The sequence below is a fragment of the Carettochelys insculpta genome, chromosome 4 (assembly GCF_033958435.1).
Source record: "Carettochelys insculpta isolate YL-2023 chromosome 4, ASM3395843v1, whole genome shotgun sequence".
Taxonomy (NCBI): Eukaryota; Metazoa; Chordata; order Testudines; family Carettochelyidae; genus Carettochelys; species Carettochelys insculpta.
This window is the reverse complement of record NC_134140.1, coordinates 69,920,150-69,945,105: the sequence shown is the minus strand read 5'-3', so window position 1 is coordinate 69,945,105 and position 24,956 is coordinate 69,920,150. Positions and strand designations below refer to the sequence as shown.

Genomic DNA, 24,956 nt, shown 5'->3' with positions numbered 1-24,956 from the left:
TAAGGGGAACAGAAGAATGGCCATACTGGCTCAGAATAAAGGCCCATCTACCCCAGAATCCAGCCTTCTGCCAATTTTGGATGCTTCAGAGGGAATGAACATAAACAGGCAATCAAGTGATTCATCCCTTGTTGTCTACTCCTAGATTCTGAAGGCGGCTTGGGACACTCAGAGCACAGTGTTGCATCCCTGGCCATCCTAGTTAATAGCCCACTGATTGACCTATCCCCCATTAACTTATCTAGTTCATTTTCAGTCTTATTACATAGTTGTGGCCTTCACAATGGCAAAGAATTCCAAGGTTAGTTCTGCATTGTGCGAAAAAATATTTTCTTTTGTTTTAAACTTGCTGTCTATTCATGTGATTAATTCCTATATTACATGAAGGAGCAAATAGCATTTTCTTATTCACCATTTCCAAACTAGTCAAAATTTTATAGACTTCTTAGTCATACATCTTCTATGCTGAAGAGTCCCAGCATTTGTAATCTCTTCTTATGGAAGTTGTTCAATACCCTTTACTATTTTTGTTGCCTTTTTGTCTACCTTTTTCAATTCCAATATGCCCTTTTAGAGATGGAGCAAACAGATGTGCATGGAGTAGTACAAGTGGGTGCACTGAAGATTTATATAGAAGCAGTATGATATACTTTGTCTCGTTATATATCCCTTTCAGTAGCTGAATATAAACCAAAAAAAGATAGGATGCAGCATATCTAGAGACATAAGTAGTAGGAGTATAATTTTGAAATTAATTCAGAAAAGGATGTGTCATTTGGTTTACATTAGGAGCACATGGTTACAACATCTCATTCCTTATAAGAATGAGAGGAAAAATAACAAACCTCCATATATCTTATCTTAAGGTATTTATGTTACCATATCTAAGTGCATCACAGTTGACAGAATATAGAAATACACTGCATATGTAGTTGAGAATATTATCACCCCCATTTTGTAGATGGGAAACTGACACAGCCTTTAAAGCTATTTAGTAGTTGTGTTTAACATCACAACATCCAACTGATTGAGAAAACAATCTCATTTTCAACAGGGATTTTGGTACTTAGGGGTCTAAATTCCATAATCAAAACAGATATTATACCATTATAAATGTGGGTAAACAGGGCAATGAGCTTGATTTAGCAGTCCAATCTACCGTAACAATGAGCAAGTGTTAGAGCAAGAAATGACCATTACCCAAAAACTGAACTATTTTCAGATTTAGTGTAAAGAAGGTTGCAGATACTCATAATGCTGTCTAAATAGGCTATCAGCTGTATAACAGACAGATCAGCTCAAATCAGAGCAACAAGGCAATTCACCTATATATGTGTATCAAACAAGTGATAAAAGATCAAAATGTTTTCAAGCCAACATGCTAGAAGAGAACAAAGTGGAATGTTATCACTTGACGTTTACTTGGAGTAGTCCATTAATTACATTTGCTTTAAATGCATGAAAGCCAGTGAAATGGTGTTATTGTCTTTGCCAGTTTGTTTCCTGTGATTGCTTTACTGTGCTTCAGCGGTTCTCAAATTGTGGGTCAGGATCACATTTTATTGGGATTGCTGAGGCTGGTGTTAAACTTGCTGTAGTCTAGGCTGAAGCCTGAGCCCCACAGGGAGGAAGTCCAAAGGCTTTAGTCCAGGGTGGTGGGGCTCAGGTTACAGGATCCTCGCCCGCCCCACACACACGTAGCTGACACCTTTGCGCTTCTGCTGCACTTCCCCGCTCACCCTGTAGGGCTCGGGCTCTGGCCCCTGCACCTGTGGGTCACGTAGTAATTTTTGCTGTCAGAAGGAAAACATGAAGTACAATGAAGTTTGAGAACCCCACTGAATGTAAGTCGATTTAAATTGAGATTTGTGTCAGTGTTTAGATGTGAAGGTACTTAACATGTAAAACTGCATGGAAACTAAGCAATTGTTTCTGGCTATCACATTGTGTTTAAATTACGTTTACCTATGCAAGATCAGAGCCTTCAAAATACAAATGAAGAAAGTTGTTGACTTCAAATTAAGAGCCATTGTGCTATTCAATGTTGTTCACAGTCCCAGTTTCCAGTTTCTAACTTTGTCATTAAAGGAAGCACCTACCTGGGTCAGGATACTTGTCAGCACCTTATTCAACAGAATGATCCTACGCTGCTGGACCAATGAATTCTGAAAGGGGAATTCTAGGTAACGCTGAAAGATTATTGGAAACCAGCAAATTATTATGCCTCTGCTATCATACTGGACTTGCAAACTTAATTTCGCCTGTAATGTACTTTACCTGCTTTTACCTATCAATAACTTTGATTTCTTTTTTTTTCCCCACCAATAAATATTTAGTTTACTAAAGAATTGGCTTCATGTTGTCTTTGGGAGGATCTCAAATATATCTTGTCCTTGTACCTTTAGGGCCACCAGTAACCACGTGTGATGATTTCTTGTTTAATTTCATCATCAAATCCAGTTTGTCTGAATTTTATGTAACAAGGGTCAAGGCAGCAGACCCTGAGTGGAAAGCAGCCCAACATCGAGCCTGGGCTAGGGAAAAGACTGAAGGAGTTAGTTAAGCTCCCAGGTAGAGACAACAGGGCATGGTACAGGGAATCACTTAGCAAGGTCCAGCTGAGCTAACTGTCAGGAGGCTTAAAAGCAGGGAAGCAAACAGAGCACGAGGAGAAGTCAGGGGACAGGAGGTAGAGGAGTGTGAGAGAAGTGAAAACTAGCAAGAGCACGTCGGGGGAGGAAACTGCCGACAGCAGGGCTGGGGAGAGAGGAGCAGTGAGCTCTCCTCCCCAAGCCAGGCCAATAGATCTGTTAGGGGAGGAGGCAAAGGGCCTGAGCCAAGGCAGAGGGGACACCTTGCCACAAGTAATACAGGCTAGACTGTCTGGGGACTTGTGCCTCCATGGCAAGCTACAGCAGTGATGAAGTAGTACATAAGTGTTACTGGTTTGGTTAAATCTAATTTATAATTTACTTCCAGACAGAGCATCTACTTTGTTTCTGACAGTTTGACCTGAGATTATCTCAGCTGTGATCTATTCTGGACATCATGACATTGTTAAACAAATGTTAACTTGCTTGCTCTTGTTGCATACATGGGTGGTACCCTAGGTGCTTATTCTTCTTGATGCAAAATGCATCTTAACTTTCCCTTTAGTTCTTAGCCCACGGTTCATCTGAAACCCTGAAAATAATACAGGGACCCCAACTGTATTCTCAAAGTTAGAAGAAAGAGGATAGAAAAGTCTAGGACATTTTTTTTTTATTTTCCTCTTCACTACACAGACATTGCCAACACAGGTGACGGCAGTGAAATATCATAAACTGAACTTATGCTGGTATCTGATGAAGTGAGTCTGATGCTGGTATCTGATGAAGTGAGTCTGTGCTCACAAAAGCTCAAGCTCAAAACTTTTCTGTTAGTCTATAAGGTGCCACAGGACCCTTCGTTGCTGTTACAGATCCAGACTAACTCGGCTACCCCTCTGATACTTCACACCATAGTAGCACTGGAGTTGTAAACTGCCACATTTCAGTACAATAACGGGGAGTGTAAGGAGACAAACAGGACGGCTGGTAAGTCACTACCTCCTCTCAGTCTCCTGACCTATGACGTGGTTCAGAATTGTATAAGGTTGTACCTGATAACACAGGAATGGTCTGTATCCAATGATTCCATGGGAACTATGGCTATTGATGTTGCATGGCACCAATGAAAACTCCTGCAGGAGTGTTAACACCGTGAAACAGTTCACTATCAATATTTTAACTTCCTTTTCTGTGACCTCGCTGTTTAACAGAGACAAATAAGTATTAGTTGTTGTTAGCATTTTATTCCTATGAATGATCAACTATGCTACTTCTAAGAACATACTGGAAATAAGTAACTGGCCTTTAACCTGGACCCCAGTCTTTGGGGCATAGCCAGTTTAACAGGAAATGGCATCTATTTAATAGATGGATTCATTTAAAATGCCTTAGAGGCACATTATTTGGTGAGTGAAATGAGTGTGTTTAGAAGTATCTTGGAAACAGCTAAATAGGATGCTTTGTGCCACTAAATACTGTAGACCCTTCTGCTTGGGGAATATAACTCCCTCAAATGAAGACCATTCTTCTGTGTTACACTTGACCTCTGACACTAATTGTCTGCTAACCACAGAGCTTTTATGAAGGAAGCCTGAAGCAACTATCTATACTAGTCCCAGTGTTTCAATAGCATCCTTTTTATAAAAAAAAAAAAAAAATCAAATTCCATCATGACTGGGACAGGAGCAGGATCTGAAAGTAAAAATGATTATCTTGTTTAACATCGTCGTAAAATATGATTTAAGATAATGTGTTAAGAAACAAATCACCTACAATTAAATAATCTAGTTGATCAAACAGTGATTTTGTAAGTCCATTTCATTTACTAGGTATGTTTTTTGATTCTTAGAAATCATGACAATCATAATTGCTGAAGTAAGTGGTCTTATCCCTCCATCCTCCGCATGCCTGTATGAACATTTAGGTTCTGCTTCAATGATTTGTACAGTTTAGAGAAGTAATATTTCCCCTCTACTTTTCTCCTTTCTTATTCATACATATTTTCATAATCATCAGGCAACACGCCATAGTTCCTTGAAGTGCGGGGCAGCCCAGCATTCTAGGTATATATGCTTTCCCTTTCTCAGAGTTGGCCAGTTTGAGATAACTGCATCAAATATAGCATTGTGTTTACTGGCATCCAGATGGTATAAGAGAAGTTAAAATGTCTACCAATAAGATAAGCGTTCCATGTTTGCACAGTGAACCCTCAAGTTACACTTGGTTTATGTTCCTACAACCCCCTGTAACAAATTTTTGCACAAGTCAGGGGGCAGGGGGAGATGGGAACCAAGTGACAGCCTGGTTCTCAGCTCCCTTCTGCTTGTGGGACCAGGCAACTGACCAGCCCAGCAGGGCTGGCCAGTTTCCTGGCTGCTTCTCCCTGCCTTCCCCCTAGCTGTGCAGCTGTCAGCCTGACAGCCACAAGGCTGGGGGATAGTAGGGGTAAGGCTTTTAGCTCACCTAGCTGTCCAGCTGCAGGCAACGAAGAGAGCTAAAAGCCTTCCTCCTGCCACCCTCAAGCAGCACAGCTGGGAGAAGGGACTGCAGAGCAGTGAACAAGTTGTGCTTAACTCACATTAAAGCAAGTTATGCCCAACTTGAAGCCACATATGTAGAGGGTTTCCTGTAAATGCATGTTGTTTAATATTGTCAGTTTGAATTACATGTTTCTTTGACCACTCCAAAATGTGTTCCCTTTGGTATTACAGCCTTAATTAACTATATCTTAAAAAAAAAAAAAAAAAAAAAAAAAAAAAATGACAATGAAGTGTACCAAAGTACAGTATGTTGTAGGCTTAATTTGAGCAAGTATGATAAATACTTTAATTACAAAACTAATCAAGGGTACAGGGTGTAATCTGAGCATGGTGACAGGAACTTTAACAGCTCAAACTCCAGTTGAAGTTTCTGTGGAAGCTTTTTAACATGGAAAACATTCTTGCTAGAAGGTTGACTATGATCACAAATTCCCATCACATGTCACACATTTGTAAATTTTAGAAAAAAGGCAGCTTGAGAATATGTGTATAGAGCAAACATAAAACAGTCATGTAGTGTAGGGAGAGAGTCAGCAGAAAGGGGCATGACAAGCTAAAACACAAATTATTAGCAAATGGTGTTATCCACAATAGTACAAATCTTGTCAACAACACTGCAAACGATGTGTGGATTTTGTTTTTGTCAATTGACTTCTTACCATAAAAGTTATGAAACTTTGGCTAGCTACTTTGAATCTGATCAGATTATCTGGAAGCATGTAACCATGTGCCCATAAAAAAACATAATGCTGTGTGTGCACATTATATACAAACTTACCTTTCAACATGTATTTTAATTCTAAATCATTAGAGGACCATCTAGAGGCTCCAACCCATGATCAGGGATCCCAATGTACTCTTATTAGATTCAGTAAAAGAGAGTCTAGACAAACTCAACAATAATGGAAAGTTTCTTACCTGATAATTTCCCTTTTGTTGTCAACATCTCCCACAATAATGATACATGAGCTATTCCTCTCCTGTTTGCAATTTCTGAAGATGACTCAATGTTACAACAGAGCCTGTGCTACCTATGAACCCTTCAAGTTTTTGCTGCCAGATGATTCATTCCAAAGCAGTGAAAAAACTCAAAGGCCTGGTCTACACTAGGAGGTTAGGTCAAACTTAGCTGACTTAGGACCATTTTCTAAGCAATCAGTCCACACTCCAGGGTCCATTTTGCTGACTTTAAGGGTTCCTAAGGTCAACTTCTGTACTCCTGATGCTATAATTAACCTTGCATGGTTGACTTTAGGGTAGTGCGGATGGAGTGTTGTGAAATTTGACATTCTTGGCCTTCTGGAAGTATCAGACAGTGCCCTCTAACCACCATCTTATTACTGGGGAGGTGGGGGGAATGACGCTGTGCTCACAGAACTGAGAAGCAGCAAAAGAAAAACAGACATCTATGCTAAGATCTCACAGAGCATGGTGAGCCTTCACTTACGTTTTGCTCTAGTGTGCTCAGCACTGGACTTATTGACCTGAGCAAGCACCTGAAAAACAAACTTGTTCAACAAAACAAAATGAAGAGGGAATAAAAAGGAGATATTTAATGAAGACAAAGAGAAACAGGAAAGAAACAAGACAAGAAGAACATGGGTTGCAAAAGCTAACTAAATTTTTCTACTGAGTGAAACAATACCAAGGTACTAAACAAGTACTAAATGAAAGTTTAGGTAATTAATCACAAATCATTTACCTCTCATCTTTGTATGACTCTCCCACTGAAATCAGTGGGAAACTCACTGTGGTTCTTAAATGTATAACCCAGCCTAGAGAACAATGGATTTTGACCTTCCTCCTCCAACTAAATTGACACTCTGGTTCTTAAACCATGTAAAGAAACTAATGAAAAAAATCCAATAGAAACGAAGAATTTGGCAGTTTCCTTCTTACCCCCAACTCCACAAACCCAGAATGGTCAAGAAAGGAATCTTTAATGATATAATAAAAAATAAACATATATACAAAAATCAAGTATTTTATTTATCAAGATTAGAAATAATATATACATATTAATATTCACCTAGGGCTAAATAAAATTTAACTCTTAAATTTTTCCAACTAAGATTGATATTACTCAGGGGTTGGAAATCCATCCCTTTTCAATGAGGCAACTGAAAACTATAAGTTTGGTTTAATCTGTAATACTTCACCTGTTGTACATGCAGACCAGTAACACTTTCCAGCCATTGTCTCTGGGGAAAAACATATACCTTATTTTGCCAATATTGTACTCCTTCTGGTAGAAACAGAGTACAAGGGAAGTCTAGATATATACAAGTCAGTAACTCAGCATTTAAAGTTTTTCCATTTAGTATCTTCTTGTGTGGCAGGAGGGAAAAAAGAGCAACATTAACTTCTGCACAGCTTTACATTTATGGAAGTTGGCAAAATTCGATGTATTAATATCTCTATCAAAAGACTGTAATGGATTATCCAGTTTCAAATGAATTCCACTGCCCCTTTGGAAATTAACTTTCAGTGATTTCACGAAGACCAGTTTGCCTCAATTTGCAAAAACTATTAAGATAGTTCAGGTGACACTGGTTAAAAAAGTGACAAACTGAATTTCAATATGATACTAGTTTTACTCTGAAAATGTGAAACATGGGCTATGGATACAATGTGATAATTTAAATAAACTAACTGGTCAATTGAAAATGAAATGAAATATTTAGTAAGAGGGATAAATAAAGTTATTTTGGTGTGTAAATGAAGAGCTAGGTGCAGGTACTTTCAGAAGATGGTAATCCTTTTAACCGCTTACACCTAACAGCAAACAGTTAAATATGGCAAGGCCACTCTTACATGATAAATCTCTCAATTTAAAAATCAAAAATATCTTTTGGGCAATCCTCCACACACTTCGGTTGAAAGTTGTAAGAAAGTGTAATTTCTGCATCTGAATCTTTAAAAATGAGGAAACATATAAAAGAAAATACATAAACATCTCATCTAAAACACGGGCATGTTTTTCCATCTTCTCCATGCAATCAGCATGCTTTTCTTTCTCCCACTTTCCGGCTCCTTATTCAATCAGTCCATTTTTCATTCCACCTCACAGTTCTCCTGTAGAGAATCCAAACACCTACATATCGCATAGCTTTAAAGAATTTCCTGAGGTGGGTTTATTCATCATTATCTGTTGTGATGGGAGGGGAAAAAAAAAAGAAAGGTAACAGATTCAGTAAACTTCCTAAGGTAAATAGTTTAGTATACCATAGTTTAGTATGTTTAGTATTGTCGCTTACAAAATAAGACACATATGGACTTTAAAAATTGTTAACAGATTTCTAAACAGCATTTAAAACACAATGCACACAAACTCATAAAGCAAAGAAAACGCTACATTTTCACTGGTTTAATATACATCTTAATATTCTTGCACTCTATATGGCATGTTCAATTTAATTATACTTAACAAGCTGTTCTCACAATAAATCCTTTCACCATTAAGAAAGGAGAGGTTACTCACCCTGTGTAGTAACTGAAGGTCTTAGAGCTCTATGTCCATGTGAATATTCAACGTGAAGCATGCATATCGCCTTACACCTTTGAACGGAAATTTTTGGTAGTAGTGCCCATTCAGCCAGCATGTGTGCCCTTCATCTCTTTGTGCCCCCCACACCAAGAACATAAAATACTGTGGCCGTGGCTACACTAGTACCCAGCTTTTGAAAGGGGGATGCTAATGAGCCACTTGGGAAGATGCTAGGGAGGCACTACCACGCATATGCAGCGCCTCATTAGCATAATAGCTGCCGCGCGCATTTCAAAAGTGCTACTTTCAAAACGCACACTGCTGGTGTAGACGGGGGCCTTTTGAGAGGACACCCCCCCCAATTCCGAAAGTCCCTTCTTCCCAAAACCAAATGGGAAGAAGGGGCTTTCAAAATCTGGGAGGGTCCTTTCAAGACGCCCCCATCAACATCGGCAGCATGCATTTTGAAAGCGGCACTTTCAAAATGTGCACAGCCACCATTATGCTAACGAGGCACTCCATATGCATGGTAGCACCTCATTAGCATCTGCCCAAGTGGCTCATTAGCATCCCTCTTTTGAAAGGTGGGTGCTAGTGTAGCCACGGCCTGTGGGGCAAACCAGCCTCAGTTCCTTTACTACTTTAAAGCTGCATGAGAGATTATCAGAATCAATGGGGAAGGAGGAGGGGTAGTGGAGCACCAACAGACTCACATGTCAAAGAACTCTAGTTACTGCAAAAGGTAAGTAACTGTTCCTTCTCTGTATATAACCTATGGATGCTCCACTTCAGGTGGCTTCACTACAAGTAACTTCCTACTAGGATGGAACTTCAGGGCAGAGTTCAGTACTGAAGAGCAAATGTATTGTCTCCTGAAGCATCTGATCTAATAGATTCCTTTCTATTATTCAGTAATGCCATTTGTACTTCTAATAAACAGGAAATTTCTAATCTAGAGAACCACTGAGGAGCCAGGCAAGTAGCTGCAGAACCTCCAGGTTAGGGTAAAGGGCCTGACAATTATAAAACAACAGATGGGTAAGAGGCAAGTTAGCTGAGACAAGGATACTAAGCCTATCTAGTAAGGTGGAGCAATCAAAATGACTACTGCACAGCCCTGCACACCAAGAATCTGTAGAAACAATGGCAGTGGTGGATTTCCATAAAAAGAGGGCTGCAGGTTCATGAAATGAGATTGACATCTCAAAGACAATGAGAATCAAAATCTGCCTGGGAATAAATTTTGTTGCACTTTTTATTGGCTTCTTGGGCAGAAGACTGATCTCTGAGAATCAACAAACTGAGAAGAGTTTGTTGATGATTTAGGCATCCAGCTCCCATTTGTAATTTGCAGAGAAATGGTTTGCCAAAGTCATCTGCCATGGTCTTTTGTATATTAGGCAGATCCGCTGAGATGACTATATGGTTGGCTGTGCACCAATTCCAGAGCTTTATCATTTGGTTCAGAGAAAGGGGAATGCGTCTCTCCCCGAGAATAAACAGATTAATGAGCTTTATTGAGCAAATACTTACAGCCAAATCGTAGCCATATTGCACAAGGTAAGAAATAAAAACACATCAGTCATCTGCGGCGCAGAGGTGGATTACAGCAGTAAAAAGCACTCAGCATGGTTAACAAATGTACATCATAACCTGCCTTGCCCTGGATACACGTGGTGGGAAGATTGCATTTAAGCCGATAAGTAACCCCTGGGCAAACATCCATAACACACAGCAGATTCTTGGTCTGTCAACATCAGTAAATATATTAATTGCAGGAATTTGACCCTTTTGGGGATAAATCCTAAGATTTAAAAAAAACAAAAACAAAAAAAAAATCAGCTCAGTCCAGTTTAACTCAGTCTGTCAGGCCAATAATATATACAGGTCACACTGCCTGTCATTATCTTGACTGAACTGGCATGGATTAGGAAGAAGAAAGGAAGATGAGTGTTTCTGACTGCTGTCAACTCCAGAAGATGCAAAAGAGCTGTTCTCACAGTTACCATATGCCCTGAATTGTGTGGGGGTCCCAGCTGTCAAGAGTGATAATGTTATGTTATCAAGTATAGTGGGGTGCATGCCCACTACTATAAAGGAAGGAATAACGCAGGCTGGAGGTAGCAAGCACAGCTGCTCCAGCCAATGAGTGAAGGGCTCCTAGAGGAAGCCAGGAACAAGGCAGTTTTCTGGAACAGCCTTGTATATAAGGAACTGCTCCAGCAGGGCAAAGGCAGTTAGATCCTAGAAGGGGCAAGGACCAGCTCCCAGGTAGAGCAGCACAATGTTAGGGCAAGGCTGGGCAGGATAAGGGAAGTGACAGAAAGGATCCAGCTTGAAGCCTGCCAGACTGCTGGCCCCAAAACAGAGGCCCAGTGGGTGCAAGGGGACCACAGGGAGCAAAGCAGTGGAGGGAAGAGAGGAGGAGGGCAGACACAGATGGCTGCCAGAGGGTCCCTCAACAAGGACTCAGAGTAGTGCTCTTGTACTGCACCTAGGTTACCCACAAGAGTGATCCTAATGGACTGTCGTCTGCCCCTGATGTGAGGGGATAGACCAAGGCTGCAATGGGCCACAACATGGATGCTCTGGACTGAACCAGGACTGCTGGATCTCCCCTAAGTAAAGGGAGTAAGGGGACTGAAAGAGGAGGCACTGCTGGAGAACAGTGTCCAGAAGAGGATGCCACAACCTAGAAGGCTACGTGGGTCCAGAGAATCGAATGTGAAGGGAGCAGCAGAAGACAACACACCCGCCAGAGGGAGGCGCCATACTGAAAAACAAGCTAACTCCCTGAACAACCAGCAGGAGATGCCATGGTGGTGAGCTGACCCCATTACATCAGGACAGAAGAGAGATCTTGGATAAATGGGACTCCTGCACCAATACTGGTAAGGTCTTCCCAGGAGACAGCAGAACCCATTGGCAAACGGATACAAGTTTGTCCAGACTGGGCCCATTCACCCTGTAGACCAGAACGAGGAACCTACAGCCTGTGGGCAAGATCTGTACCCTGGCTTGCCTTGATCTGGCACATGGTGAGGCTCAGCCCCAACCACTCCATGCAATGGGGGTGAGCAGGTGCTGACGCTCCAACTCTGTTACAAGTTTCTGAGCCTTGGAACCCCCGGCACAGTTGGAGCATGAGTGCTGGCTCCTGCTGTGGGAGGGAAACAGTGTGGTGGTGGCACTAAAGCCCTGTATGTCTGGCTCTGCATGCTGCCATTCTCCCTATCCCCCAGGCAGTGCAGGCTGCAGGCTCCTCCCCTCTTGCCAAATGGGAGCTGTGCTTGGTAAGCCTCCCATACCCCGCCCCCAACCTCCAACCCAGACCCTGTACCCCCAATGCTCATGATGATCCTGTATTCTACCAGCTGCCCAAATCCTGCACTCCCTCCCGCTCCCCAGCAGCCCCTTCCTGCAAGTAAGACCCTCATTTTCATCCCACCCTGGAGCCCTTAGGGGGCAGCATAAAATGTACTAGCACTGGGCCCCAGAATTGTTAATGCACCCCTGGGGAAAATCCTGAGCCTTGGCATTCTCCCTCCCAACAAGGCTGAAGCACAAGGGGAACCCTGACACCCTGAACTTCATGAGTGAAGTGACTCTCTTTTCTGCTTCTCAGTTGGAGACTAGGTCAATGAGGGTTTTTAAATTTATTTATTTTATTGCACTTCTCATTTGTGCATGGCCCCGACTAATTTTTCTGTGGGACAGTGGCCCCTAACTCAAAAAGAAGTTCTCTACCCCACTGTAAGACATCTGAAGCCATCAAGGATGACACCTGGCATGCTGACATATAAAAATGCAAGCTACTATGTGCCACAGCAATTTAAGACTGTTTTATAGACAATTGGAGAATGCACCGCATTCCTGAGATGAGATTCTTGAGGGTGAGAAATCTGCTGGAAGGGAAATGAGCCTTGCCTGCCAGCACAACCAGAAAACCTTCTATAAAATTTAGAAGCTGAAGTGGTATCAAAATGAGCTTCTTGAGACTGACCTAAAGGCCTAGGCTACAGAACAGGAACTGTATAACCTGCACTGATGATAATACTTTCTGCTACGATCAGTCATGATCAACTCACAGCCTAGAGAAAAATTATTATGCTTATGCCTACATGATGAAGGTATACAGCTATGATTGCCATAACCTTTGAGAATACCTTTGCAGCCCAGGAAAGACCATAAAGGATCACATGATACTGGTTGCAGGTGAATGGAATAGAAGAAACTTCTCATAAGAAGGTTGGAATGCCACAGGAACACCATTCCCTGATGTTACCATGGCAAATCTGGTGGCTGACCTATGTAACTTTGATCTCATCCACAATGATTTTCGATTTGGGAACAATTTATATCTCCAGATTAGCAGCACTGCTAGGGGCACCTACATAGACCCACAGTATGCTAAGATTTTTATGGCTGACTTAGAACAACAATTCCTCAGCTCTCATCCACTATTATCCCTCCTTTATTTATGCTACATCGATGACATCTGTATCATTTGGACCCAAGGTAAAGAGACTCTTGAAGAATTCCACTGAGATTTTAACAGCCTGTACCCCACCATCAATGTCAGCCTTAACCATTCCACACGAGGGAAATTCCCCAGACACGACAGTACAAATCACTGATGACCAGATCAATACCACTCTCTACCAGAAATTCACTGATTGCTACACTTAGCTACATGCCTCCAGCTTCCATCCAGCACACACCACACGATCTGTTGTTTATAGTCAAGCCCTTAGATACAATTGCATATGCCCTGATCCTACTGACAGAGACCAAAATCTTCAAGATCTCTACCAAGCATTCATAAAACTTAATTACCCACCAGGAGAAGTAAAAAAACAGATCAACAAGGCTAGACGAATACCCAGAAACCAACTACTTCAAGACAGGCCCAAAAAGGTCAATAACAGAACACCACTTTTCATTACCTATAGCTGCCAGCTCAACCCCCTGCAGCACATCATCTAAAACGTACAGCCTATACTGAAACATGATGCTACACTCTGGAAGGCCCTAGGTGAGGGACCTGTTCTCTCCCACAGACAACCTCTTAACCTAATGAAAATTCTCAGTAGCAACCAGAGGCCATACCACAGTAATACTAATCCTGGAACTTTTCCTTGCAACAAACCCCATTTCCAACTTTGTCCACGTATTTAGTCTAGAGATAACATCACTGGATCTAACCACATTAACTAAAAGATCAGGGGCTCATTCTCCTGTACCTCAACAAATGTTATGTATACTATCATGAGGCCAGCAATGCCCTGTGCTATGTACATCGGACAAACTGGACAAATAGTTTGCCAAAGAATGAATGGGCACAGAGCAGACATTAGGAATCTTCATACACATAAACCGATCAGTGAGCATTTCAATACAGTGGGACATTCTGTTAAAGACCTGAGAATAAGCATCCTACAAAAAAGAGACTTTAATATCAGATTACAAAGGGAGATGTGTGAGGTAATTGCTATCTCCTATTGAGGTCAACTGTTAATATACTGAATTTGAGTATGAACCCCAGTTCACACATTACAAGGACTGCTTCCCTCCCTTTGGTATTCATAGTGATCTCAGGCAGGACACTCTTTAGTATCTTGTATTCCTCACACTGCCCATTTAGTTCTATGTATGTGACTTGTCAGGTTTTATTTCAATTTTTTTGGACCTCTGTGTTACATAAATGACAGTCTGTACTGGAAATGCTATATCTCCCGATCGCAAGAAGTGGGTCTGCCCCACAAAAGCTCATCACCTAATAAACTATTTTGTTAGCCTTTAAAGTGCTACATGACTGCTGGTCTGTTTTTTTGACATGAAAATGTATTCCTATAGGCTTAAAGTTATATACCAACCTCCAGAATCTAGAGAGAAAAGTATGCCCACAGGGGGTCACATTCCTGAATATTTTGGTTTACACATTCTTCGGGTCTAGAATTGGCCTCATCCTCTGTTCTTTTTGGAAACGAAAACATAAATTTGAGTAGAAACCATTCTCTGGTGCGACACAGAAAAGGGTTCTTTGGCTCCTAAGAACACCAGAGGGGCAATCTCTTGTGTCAGCAATCAGTTGTGAGCTAGGTAACTGAAAAGGGACAAAACTGAAATTAAATGGTGTAATCAGATATTATGGTTTTCAACATCTATTTGTTGGATGTTATGTTCTTCCATGAAGCTTGAAATTGAGAGAGACGTTATCCAAGGAAGGGACCCAGCAGTATGAACTTTTGACTAAATAGCTGAGGGCACCCATCCAACCCATCAAAACTGGTGCTTGGAAGATATGAATGGAGAGAAAAAGCAGCTGTGGCAAAAGCTGGCTTCTTGAAATATCTAGTTCTCTGGGCTGGTAACCTGGCCTATGAATGTTAGAAAAATTGAATAAAACTGACCTCTGTGACACGTGAGACTTGTTAAACCTTCTTCTGTTCACAAATGTATACATCCCAAGGGATTTGAGCACAATCCTTGAGTCCTTCAGACTATGAAAAAATTATTTGTAGACTTAGCAAATAGTTAGTGGCTGTCAAAAGGAAGGTCTTAGCAGTACTCTGAACCCTATTAGAGAGAGATCTGACCAAGATTCTCATCATATCACAGTCATAGTGGTAATGGACTATGCTGAAGTATAAGCAATATCCAAGGAGGCTTGTCTGTAATGATGTCCTTACCAAAGTTGACCTTTTTGTACGATATCCTCAAATTACTCCCGATGTTTCTTTACAAGGTGTTGAGTAAGATAATTAAAGGTGTAGTTTAAATAGTTATATTCCAACATAAGCACCTGGTGATTCACAACTTGAAACTGTAGTGTGGCTGAGGAATAGGCTTCACAACCAAAGAGGTAGAGGTTTTTGTGGTCTCTGGAATAAAGGGAAGACTTTGAATTGCACTCTGTCTCTTATCTATTGATGTTTTAAGGGCATGTTTACACATGTGGTAACTGGAGTCTGCCTGATGACCTTAGAAGGTTCTGGCAAAAGTACATGGACAAGGATTTCTATCCATGTGCAAAACATCCAAGGGTTTACGGTTGGAATGCTAGATCTCCTCCAATGAAACTGAAGCATATTGGAAATATGCTTCGTCAGCTCCTGAAATGTCCTCAAGTCATCCACCATAAAAGGTAGTAAAGGCATGATGGCTTCATCAGGCAGTGATGACAAAATATTAAGTGTCACGTGTTTGTCAACCATTGCATCCTGCTTCTCAAAAGTCCCCACTCCTCCCTTTAGGAAGGTAGGAGAGGATATAGAAAAGAATGCCACTGTGAGCACTCATTTTGGGACAGAACAGATACTGACCTAAATTGGTAAGAGATAAATAGCCCTGGAATTCCAACAGGGCAACTGGGGTCAGTTTGGAGGGTCCAAAGGACATAGGGGAACAAAAAAACCACTGGTTGTACTTGAGACAAGGAGCTAAGGTCTTGTTTTCTTCCACAGATTTGGTACATGTGAGCCAATGATGCTACCTAGAACATACGGGAGAATGCTGTACTGAAATTTTTGAATCAGAGTACTTCTCAGCACAGTCAGGGATGGGGGAACTGGTGAATGGTTGGCTGTGAGAATGCTCAAGAGAGAGAATTGTTTGCCCTGGATGACTGAAATTGGAGCGTAAAATGGTCTTAATGACAGATGTGGAATTGCTGATCCAGACGATTGTTATATTGCAAGATGACTGGTATCATTAAGTAACAGATTCTGGCTTAGTGGTCTTCAGCACATATCAACTCTTTTTGTACCTGTGATATATAAGAATTATATGATTTCCTGTGCAGGCCAGTTTCAGTACCAATTGTATAGATCCCATATGCCTGACATGAAAAAAATCTGGGTCGGACTCCACTGGTACCAATGCTGCAGTACAGGATGATGGTTTTGGGATGAGAGTCTGACACAGATCTTTTTCAGGCAGAACCTCTAGTAGCCTGGGTATAGAGATCTGAAAATGTCCTTGGAACCAAATCCTGTGCTCAGAGTGCTTTATAGATGTCAAAATATTGGTCCCTCACAGGAGCTCTCCCTTTTGTTCCAATGTACGCTCTTAAACTTTATGCTGAGGACGTTGTTCCCAAGCCTGCGGTACTCGTTAAGTCTCTGACCGCTGATAAGAAGCGCAATAGTTCTCTTATGAAGTCTTGATCACTGCTCTACAAGAAGGCTCTGAAATATTGGATCTAAAACAGAGAGTTACTGTGTGGGTCCAATATTGTGAAGTCTTCTGAAGCATACTGTAATAGACACACCTTGAAACAAGATTTGGTACCAAGGACATCGTCATTCGTACCTCTGGTATTAGATGGGGTTGATTCACAAGGTGAAAACAGTTCTGGCACAGAGGTTGTTGGTCCCAAGACAGAACCTCAGACGTCAACTGAGGCTGAAGATCATGCCAGTGCTAATATTGTGTACTGGTGTGATATCATCTGATTAAAATATGATCATGATCACTGTTGTGACCACTATCTGTTTGCAGTAAATCTCGTACAAATTGTATCAAGCAAGACGTTTACGGAGAGCTTTTGATCTGCTGCTTATGATTATGCTATTTGTTTGCATGTATCATTTTTGTATTCAAAGTTATGAGTATTGGATCCATACCTGAGTTTAAATGTTTGCTGCTGGGAAAAACCACCAAGAGGTTTGTCTAGAGTACTGTGAAGGACTGTTCAAGTAAAATAAAAGCACTTGACTGACAATGGGCCTAGAAAGACACTAATCCACATCTGATTAGCCTTTCTCAGGGACATTTAGACTAGCAGGTGGGCAGTGGCTTCCAGCTGCCAAGAACCGAGGCAAGCACAGGCAGATTATTTGCCCATATGATGGCTGTTGTGACTGGACCTCATCTTGTAGCTTTTCTTTTGTACAGCTACAACAATGGAAGTCCCTCTACATGGGAGAAGATATATAAGGCTTTGGGAATTCCTCCATATTACCCCTTTCCTGCTCCAGCTTCGTTGCTGCTGAAGCCCGAACTGTGAATTTATGTCAATGGCATCATTCTAACGAAGGAAGTGAGGTCCTTGCGATGATTTGGAAGTAACTAGAGACTTGTCTTGACCCAGCAGTTTATTCCATTGCTCCTACAAGCCTGAAGCAACAACTCTGGAAATGCTATTTGTATTTGACTCCTTTAATAATTCTGACTCTCACCTTTTATTTCTGTCTTTTTATAGGTAAGCCTTTAGATATTAGATATTACAGGACTGGCAAAAGTGTGATTGTTGGATAAAATCACATACTGACCCGAGAAAGTGCTGATCTTCTGGGATCAGATGAACTTTTAATTGGGGATAGTGGTTTTTATAACCCCTCATCTCAGTACAAGGTGCTACTGATGGTGATTCAGGAAAACTGGAGTGTCTGAGGAATTGCTTGAATGACTACCTGTTAGACTGTATAGGGAAACAGAAGTTCTCTTTTGGGCTGGTTTGAGGTACCTTGTAAGTGAAGGATCTGCAGTTTTTGGTAGCAGCTGTCCAGTGTCCAAGCACTTCACCCTGAATTGGTACTCTCAGTAGCGTCCCAACTGAGCAAGTCTTGTTTACAACTGGTGCTGAAGAGAGTACCAGAGATGGCACTGCACTCCTGACCATGGTTATTAATGGTACAGATGCCAGTACCAGCTAAGTCTTTGCTTCAGAGTTGAGAAGACAGATGGACCCAGTATCACAGAGGTTCCCAACATAAAGGACACCTGCACCAAGGGAAGTCTGGACAGAGAGGCAAAGCAAATCTTTTACTGCCTCACAGGCCAGTGGGGTTGTCTGTGCCAAAAAAAAAATCTATTGGTATTGGAATTGACACCTTACTACCAACAGCCTTCTGCTGTGGTTGTGGTCGAGGACCCAGTGGTACATGAATCTTTTCAGAACGAAGACTGACCCTTCTCTTTCTCCATGCAGAAGAATCCACGCCCAAGGCTGTGTCAGCTGTAAGCCCAGCAACATTTGCCAACTACATGCAGGTGGCAGAGCACTCACTCAGGACACAGGCAGTAAAAAAAAAAAAAAAACCTGATAGGAGGCCACAGTAGCACCACACTTAGCCCAGGGAGAGGCTGTGGGGAGACGGAGGGCACATGCCCTGTTCTGGCAGTACTGCTGCAGAAAACTGTATGGCTATGTGGTGAAAACACCTGAGTGGAATCCACATATACAACTATTCCACAAATTGTCAGGATTAGGGTCTTTCAAGATCTCCATCAGCAAGGAGTTCAATTAAGAATTGAACACAGGTACAAATTACATCAACATATTGGACAAGTCCTGCTGTCTAAATGAGAGGGACTCTCTTGATAATGAGTTAGTGCCAGCTAAGAAGCTGGGCCATAGTTTAAAAGAGGAGCCAATGAAGGCGGCATACTAGCAGCATTGTGAATTCTTGGCATCCTTTTCTACATAAGACTGGCTAGCACATCCTCATCCCTTGCAGCACTCATCATCATCAATAACCTTGGGCTCAGTGCCCGTTAGTGTCTGATGCCTCTCTCACTATTTCCTTCCATCTTTCCCTGTCCAGTGTGCGAGTGGCTTAGTTTCTGTAGACTAGCTCCTCACCAATCTACCATATCATCTATCCATTCTTTGTGGGGTCTGCCTCTCCTACTTGAACTGCCCATTATGCTGAACACCAGAGTCTTGATTTTTCGTTTGTTGTTCATTCTGCAAATATACCCAAATAGTTGTAGCTTCTATTTTATAACCTTCTGCAGCAGGTTCTCTTTTGGTTGTATCTTTCTATATAATTCCTCCCTGGTGACCTTCTGCATCCATCCTATTCTCAGAAACTTTCTATAACAACTCCTTTTGAATGCCAATATTCTTCTTTTTGAATCTTCTGTTATCACCCACGTCTCACATCCGTACAACATGCTGCTGAATACACACATTTTCATGATGCTCAGCTTCGTTCCTAAGCTAATCACTTTGCTTTTCCAGATCTTACCCATCACCTTCAAACTCGCTCTTGTGTTCACTATTCTAGTCACTATTTCCTTCTTACAGTCTAGATCATACGTTATGTTGCTCCCCAGATATGTGAACTTCTCTACGTTTTCTAGTTCAATACCATGGACACTGATCTTCCTTCCTATATTTCCTTCTCTCCAAATACCTTTTGTTTTATCGATATTCATAATCCATCCATATCACTTCCCTTCTTCGTTTAACACCTGCACCATTTTCGCTAGCTTCTCCTCATGCTCTTCAACGATAACTATATCATCCATGAACCTCAAGCTGCTAATTCTTTTCCCATGCACAGATATCCCTTCTGTCTCTTCCTTGATCTTGTCCATCACTCTCTCCAGATGTGCGATGAAGATACTTGGCAATATTGGATCTCCTTGTCTTGTACCGCTACTTGTTTTAAACCAACTTCCCAACTCCCCACATGTTCTCACTGCTGCCTCCGCATTGTCATTGACATCCTTCAACAACCATATCAGGCTGCTATCCGCTCTGTACGACTCCAACACAGCCCAAGTCACTTTCTGATCTATACTGTCAAACGCCTTTAGAAAATTGATGAAGAAAGTTTATAGGTTCTTGTTCTTTTGTCGACCTTTCTCCGCTGTCTTAGTGCCAGTATGGTACTGGTACTGTCTTAGTGCTGTATGGTACTTCTCTCTTTTCTGAACCCTGCTTGCCTGTCTCCTATATGTGCTTCAATCTGCAATCAGTCTCTCAGTCAGTATCATCATCAGCATCTTGCCTAGATGACTCGTTAGGGCAATCGTTCTGCAGTTCTTGCACTCCAATGTACTTCCTTTCTTGGGTATTGTCACTAGCACAGATCTCGTCCATTCCTTAGGCGCCTTCCCTTCTTTCCAGGTTGTATTACATAGTCGGTGTATTTCCTGAATCATGCTTTCTCCGCTGTATTTGATCATCTCTCATGTGATCTTATTTCCAGGGCTCTTGCTGTTCTTTAGTCGTTTTACTGCTTTTTCTACTTCCTCCTTCGAAATATCGGTCTCGATCTCGATGCTTGGTGGAGGTCTCTTTTTCAGTTTTTCAATCAATCAGTCTCTCTGAGACACTCGGGACCAACTGTGCTTTGTATAGATCGGCACAATATCTCGTCCACTGCTGCACAATCTTCTCCCTGTTCTTGAGCACTTCTGCGTTCTCATCTTTGATGGCCATCTGCTTCAGTTGCCATTTCCTATTAATATTCCTAATTGTCTTATACATCTCCCTGGTCTTACATTGGCCATAATACCTCTCTATATCTTCACATTGTTCCTCTAACCATTTCTCCTTATCCTTTCTGACCACTTTCCTTACCTCATTGCATTTCATCTTATATTGCTGTTCCACCAACTCAAACATCTCTTCTGAACTTCAACACTCTCTTCTCTTCAGCCAGCTTCAGTGTCATCTGAGAAATCTACTTATTGATCATCTCTTCTTCTGGAACAGTCTGCTCAATTACCTCTTCTATAGTGATGGCTATCCCTGCGACTCTCTTACCTAGGTCTTCCTCTGTGGCAATATTCTTAATCTTCTCTTCGAGCTATGCTCTGTATGCATTCCCTATTTCTTCCTCACATAGCCTCACCACGTCTCTTTTCTTAAACTGTGTCTTACACTTTTTCAGTTTTATCTTGATGTTTGCGATCACTAGACTGTGGTCTGAGTCTACATCCCCTCCTTGGAAAGTACGGCACTGCTGTATTGATGTTATCCATCTTCTTCTTATCAAAATCATATCTATCATGTTCTTGAACTTTCTGTCATTCGATCGCCAAGTCCACTTCCTACAGTCCTTTTGTTGGAATTTCATGTTGCAGATCACCATCTCATGCTCTGTAGCAAATTCTAGTAATTCCTCACCTCATTCGTTTCTTTCTCCATACCCAAACCTTCCCATGACTCTCTCCCAACCTTCGTTATCTGTTCCAATCTTCTCATTCCAATCTCCTCTGATGATCAACACATCTTCCTTTGGTATCTCCTCCACCTTCTTTGCCAAGTCTTTATAAAATAGCCCAATCTCTTTCTCCGTACTGTCCAACGTGGGTGCATACACCTGAATGACTGAGATGAATGGTTTTGCTTCGAATCTCATGACCATCATTCTTGCACTCACCAGTTTGTATCATAATAATGCTTTTCTAGCTGTTTTGCTAAGAAAGAATCCCACTTCTGCTTCATGCTTCATTTAGTTTCACCAAATGACTTTGCAACCACGTATCTCTCTTGATGCCATCTAATGCATTTCTGCCAGTCCTAGTATATCGCATCGGCATCTCTCCATCTCCTTCTGAAGCAGCTCTAATTTTCCAGTTGCCCACAGCGTTCGGATGTTCCATGTTCCAATGGATAGCATATGTGTTAGTCATAATTTTCTTTCAGTAGCCAACTTGTCGACCCAACCCCAATTGCTTGATTGGTATCGCGGACATTGTTTATCTGGGCGACATCTGAGCCAGCATCTTTTATTGTTTAGTTGTACTAGCATCAGATTTCATTGGTATTGTTGTTTGATGGTCAGTGCATTGACACTCATCTGACCAACTCTTCTCCTTCTTCCAGGCTTGGGACTGGCATGGAGCTCGTAGAGGCTTCATGGCAGAGTTCTTGCAACACGGAAACATCTTTTTGAATATCTCAATCATGTACGCAAATAGTATGAAGGATTAGATTCTATGCCATGTCACGACTTCCTGTGAACAGATGGACCTGCATGCACTCTCCTTCACCAAATGATGTCACCCAGATTTCACACATAGAGAGTCCTGCACAGATGCAGATACAAATTTCTACTCGCAGATGCAGATACGTTCAGGCAGACATCAGTAACTACCAACCTGCAAGGCTCTACTCCCAGAAGAGACTGGTGAAAAGAGAGTAATATAATGCTCCAACTCCCAGGAGCCAGCACACTGCACCGGCAGCTACTCCTGGCAATACAGTTGTACCAACTCAGCCCTGCTGCCAACAGAGCAGCATGACTCCAGACATGTCTTGGTTTCTGAAAAGGTCAAGTTAGTGTTAAGTGTACTAGTATACTGAGACAGGAGGAGCATGATGGCCAGCATTTTCTGACAGCTTTTTGTGAAAAGGAAGAGTAACGTGCAGTGTGAATAGGAGGAGCTGCAGAGAACATGGTTCAGTTACCATTGCAACTCACTGAAGGAGAAGCAATAATGAACTGTAACAATCATCATTGTTCAGTAAAATCATTTTCTAATACTTCACTATTATATTCCTTCTTTACCTCTTTCATTTCTGCACTGATTCATATATGCTCCAGAGCTAAATAACCCATTTCCTCCTTAGGTGCACATATGCAATTAGTTACAAAAACGCAATAAGCCGAGTATTAGTAAAAATGTTCAGTGCGTGAAACTGGATAAATTTTCTTTACTATTTGCTGTACTTTGTGAATTTCTGGTAGCTTTTAATTTAAGTTGTTAACATAATAAATTAAAATAATTTGTTTTAGAAAATTGTTCATATCACAAACCATTACAAATTATTTTATCTAAGGAGAAGAATACAGAAATAATACGCAACTGCAGTAAAGTGTTAAGAATATTACCTTCCAGATATGCTCCATCCGCCATCACTAAATGAAGAATCTTTGCATAAAGATGTTTATATTCATCTCCCAGAATATTCTGAGCTATAGTTGAACAAATATCAATATTCTCATCTTCATCTTCATGAATTTCCTATAAGAAAAGACAATGCAAATGGTCTTATTTAAAATAGGCATAAAATGAAACAATTTACACATTTATACAGAGATTTGTGGATTAACACAATGTTAATCTTTTAAATCACATACAATAAATTTTCTGTATTGGCACTAGTATGTGGAACAAAATAAAAAGTTAGAGGAAAACTCAAATTCTAGTCACACAACACTATGCAACAATAAGCAACTTGAGATAGATCTATTTTTCACTTCAAGAAGTCCACACACCTTTATTTTATCATAAACTTCTACGAATTTATCAAAGCCTATTTCCCGCTCCAAATTATCTCTCAGCTCTTCCAAATGGCTGAAGACGCTGTCATACGCTTCACATTCACTGGCAATGTCTCCATCGCTGTTGTCTAGAAAAAGAAAATACAACCAGAGAAACCATTCAAAAAGGTTAGTTCCACTTGAGTTCTGAACATATTGCTTCCAAATACACCCAGAAAATCTGAACCAGATTGAAAGCAGTTCTCCTCAAGAGCGTGCCACATGCTATCACATATTGACAGAGGCACCGAGACACTAATTAAAGCACTTACAAACCCTTTCTCCTTTGGACAGTCTAAAGAAATTAGTGTGTGTGAATGTGGCTCTGTGATGGCAAAACCATCAGAGTGTCACTGGTGCTGGAATGTTTGCTGTCTTCTCCATACACTCCACTCTGTAGAATACCCAGCAGTAACATTTCTCACAAAAGAATTGAACAGCTGTACCAAAATGGAGAGCTGATTTCATCTTGACACACAGAGATTTGCTCAGTAAAGTTCTATGTAACCAGTCTACAAGTCTTACCCATGGCAGGCTGTAAAAGCCTACCAATCTTCATGTGGTATCTAATTTTCCATCTGCAGTTTAAGATTTTAATATGAAGACTGACCTGCGTACTCAGGGGTTCGAGCATTAGCCTGCTAAACCCAGGGTTGTGAGTTCAGTCCTTGAGGAGGCCATTTAGGGGTCTGGGGCAAATAGATTTTAAAAAAGAAAAGATGTCCAGGAGAGTGCTTGGTCCTGCCAAGAGGGCAGGAGACTGGACTCAATGACTTCCTGAGGTTCCTTCCAGTTCCGTGATATGTGATGTGACCCGTTTGGATTCCTTCTATGAAAAGGTACATACTTCTCCAATCATAATAAATGTAGGTGAGTTCTCGCAAGATGCCATTTTAATTTAATTAACTCCCAGTTTTAACTTCAAAACTAGTCCACAGCAGTTTCCTGGTGCTGAGAGAGGAAAAATACCTGAATTTTGCACACAGTGAAGACAAAAGACAGTTACCTGTTTTGTAACTGGTGTTCTTCGAGATGCGTTGCTCATGTCCTTTTCAAGTTGGGTGTGCACAGATGCACACCCAGTCGCCGGAAGATTTTTGCCTCATCCAGTAGCCACAGGGTTTTTGCGGTGCCCCCTGTGGAGTGGCGCTGATATGGGGCCCAATATACGCACTGCCTGGCCCCACCACTCAGTATCCTTCTTGCCGGCTACTCCGACAGTGGAGAAGGTGGTAAGGTTTTGGAATGGACATGCGCAACACATATCAAAGAACGCCAGTTAGAGAACAAGTAACTGTCTTTTCTTCTTCAAGCAATTGCTCATGTCCAT

General features: G+C 41.4%; 1 protein-coding gene across 6 annotated transcripts in view; it reads right to left on the bottom strand.

The window, feature by feature from the left end:
- Window positions 1-7,050: 7,050 nt before the first annotated feature.
- Window positions 7,051-24,956, bottom strand: part of NEK1 (NIMA related kinase 1) — a 141,325-nt gene continuing 123,419 nt past the window's right edge. For 3 of the 6 annotated variants that reach the window (XM_074993041.1, XM_074993043.1, XM_074993040.1), the window contains exons 32-34: window positions 23,582-23,715; window positions 23,195-23,327; window positions 7,052-8,276 (exon numbers count right to left, since the gene is read on the bottom strand). In XM_074993041.1, coding sequence (XP_074849142.1) covers window positions 8,263-8,276; window positions 23,195-23,327; window positions 23,582-23,715 — 281 coding nt within the window. In that variant the 3' untranslated portion in view covers window positions 7,052-8,262. Of the gene's footprint in view, window positions 8,277-23,194; window positions 23,328-23,581; window positions 23,716-24,956 lie in introns of all 6 variants that reach the window. The other 3 variants (XM_074993039.1, XM_074993044.1, XM_074993045.1) reach the window with 2 other exon arrangements.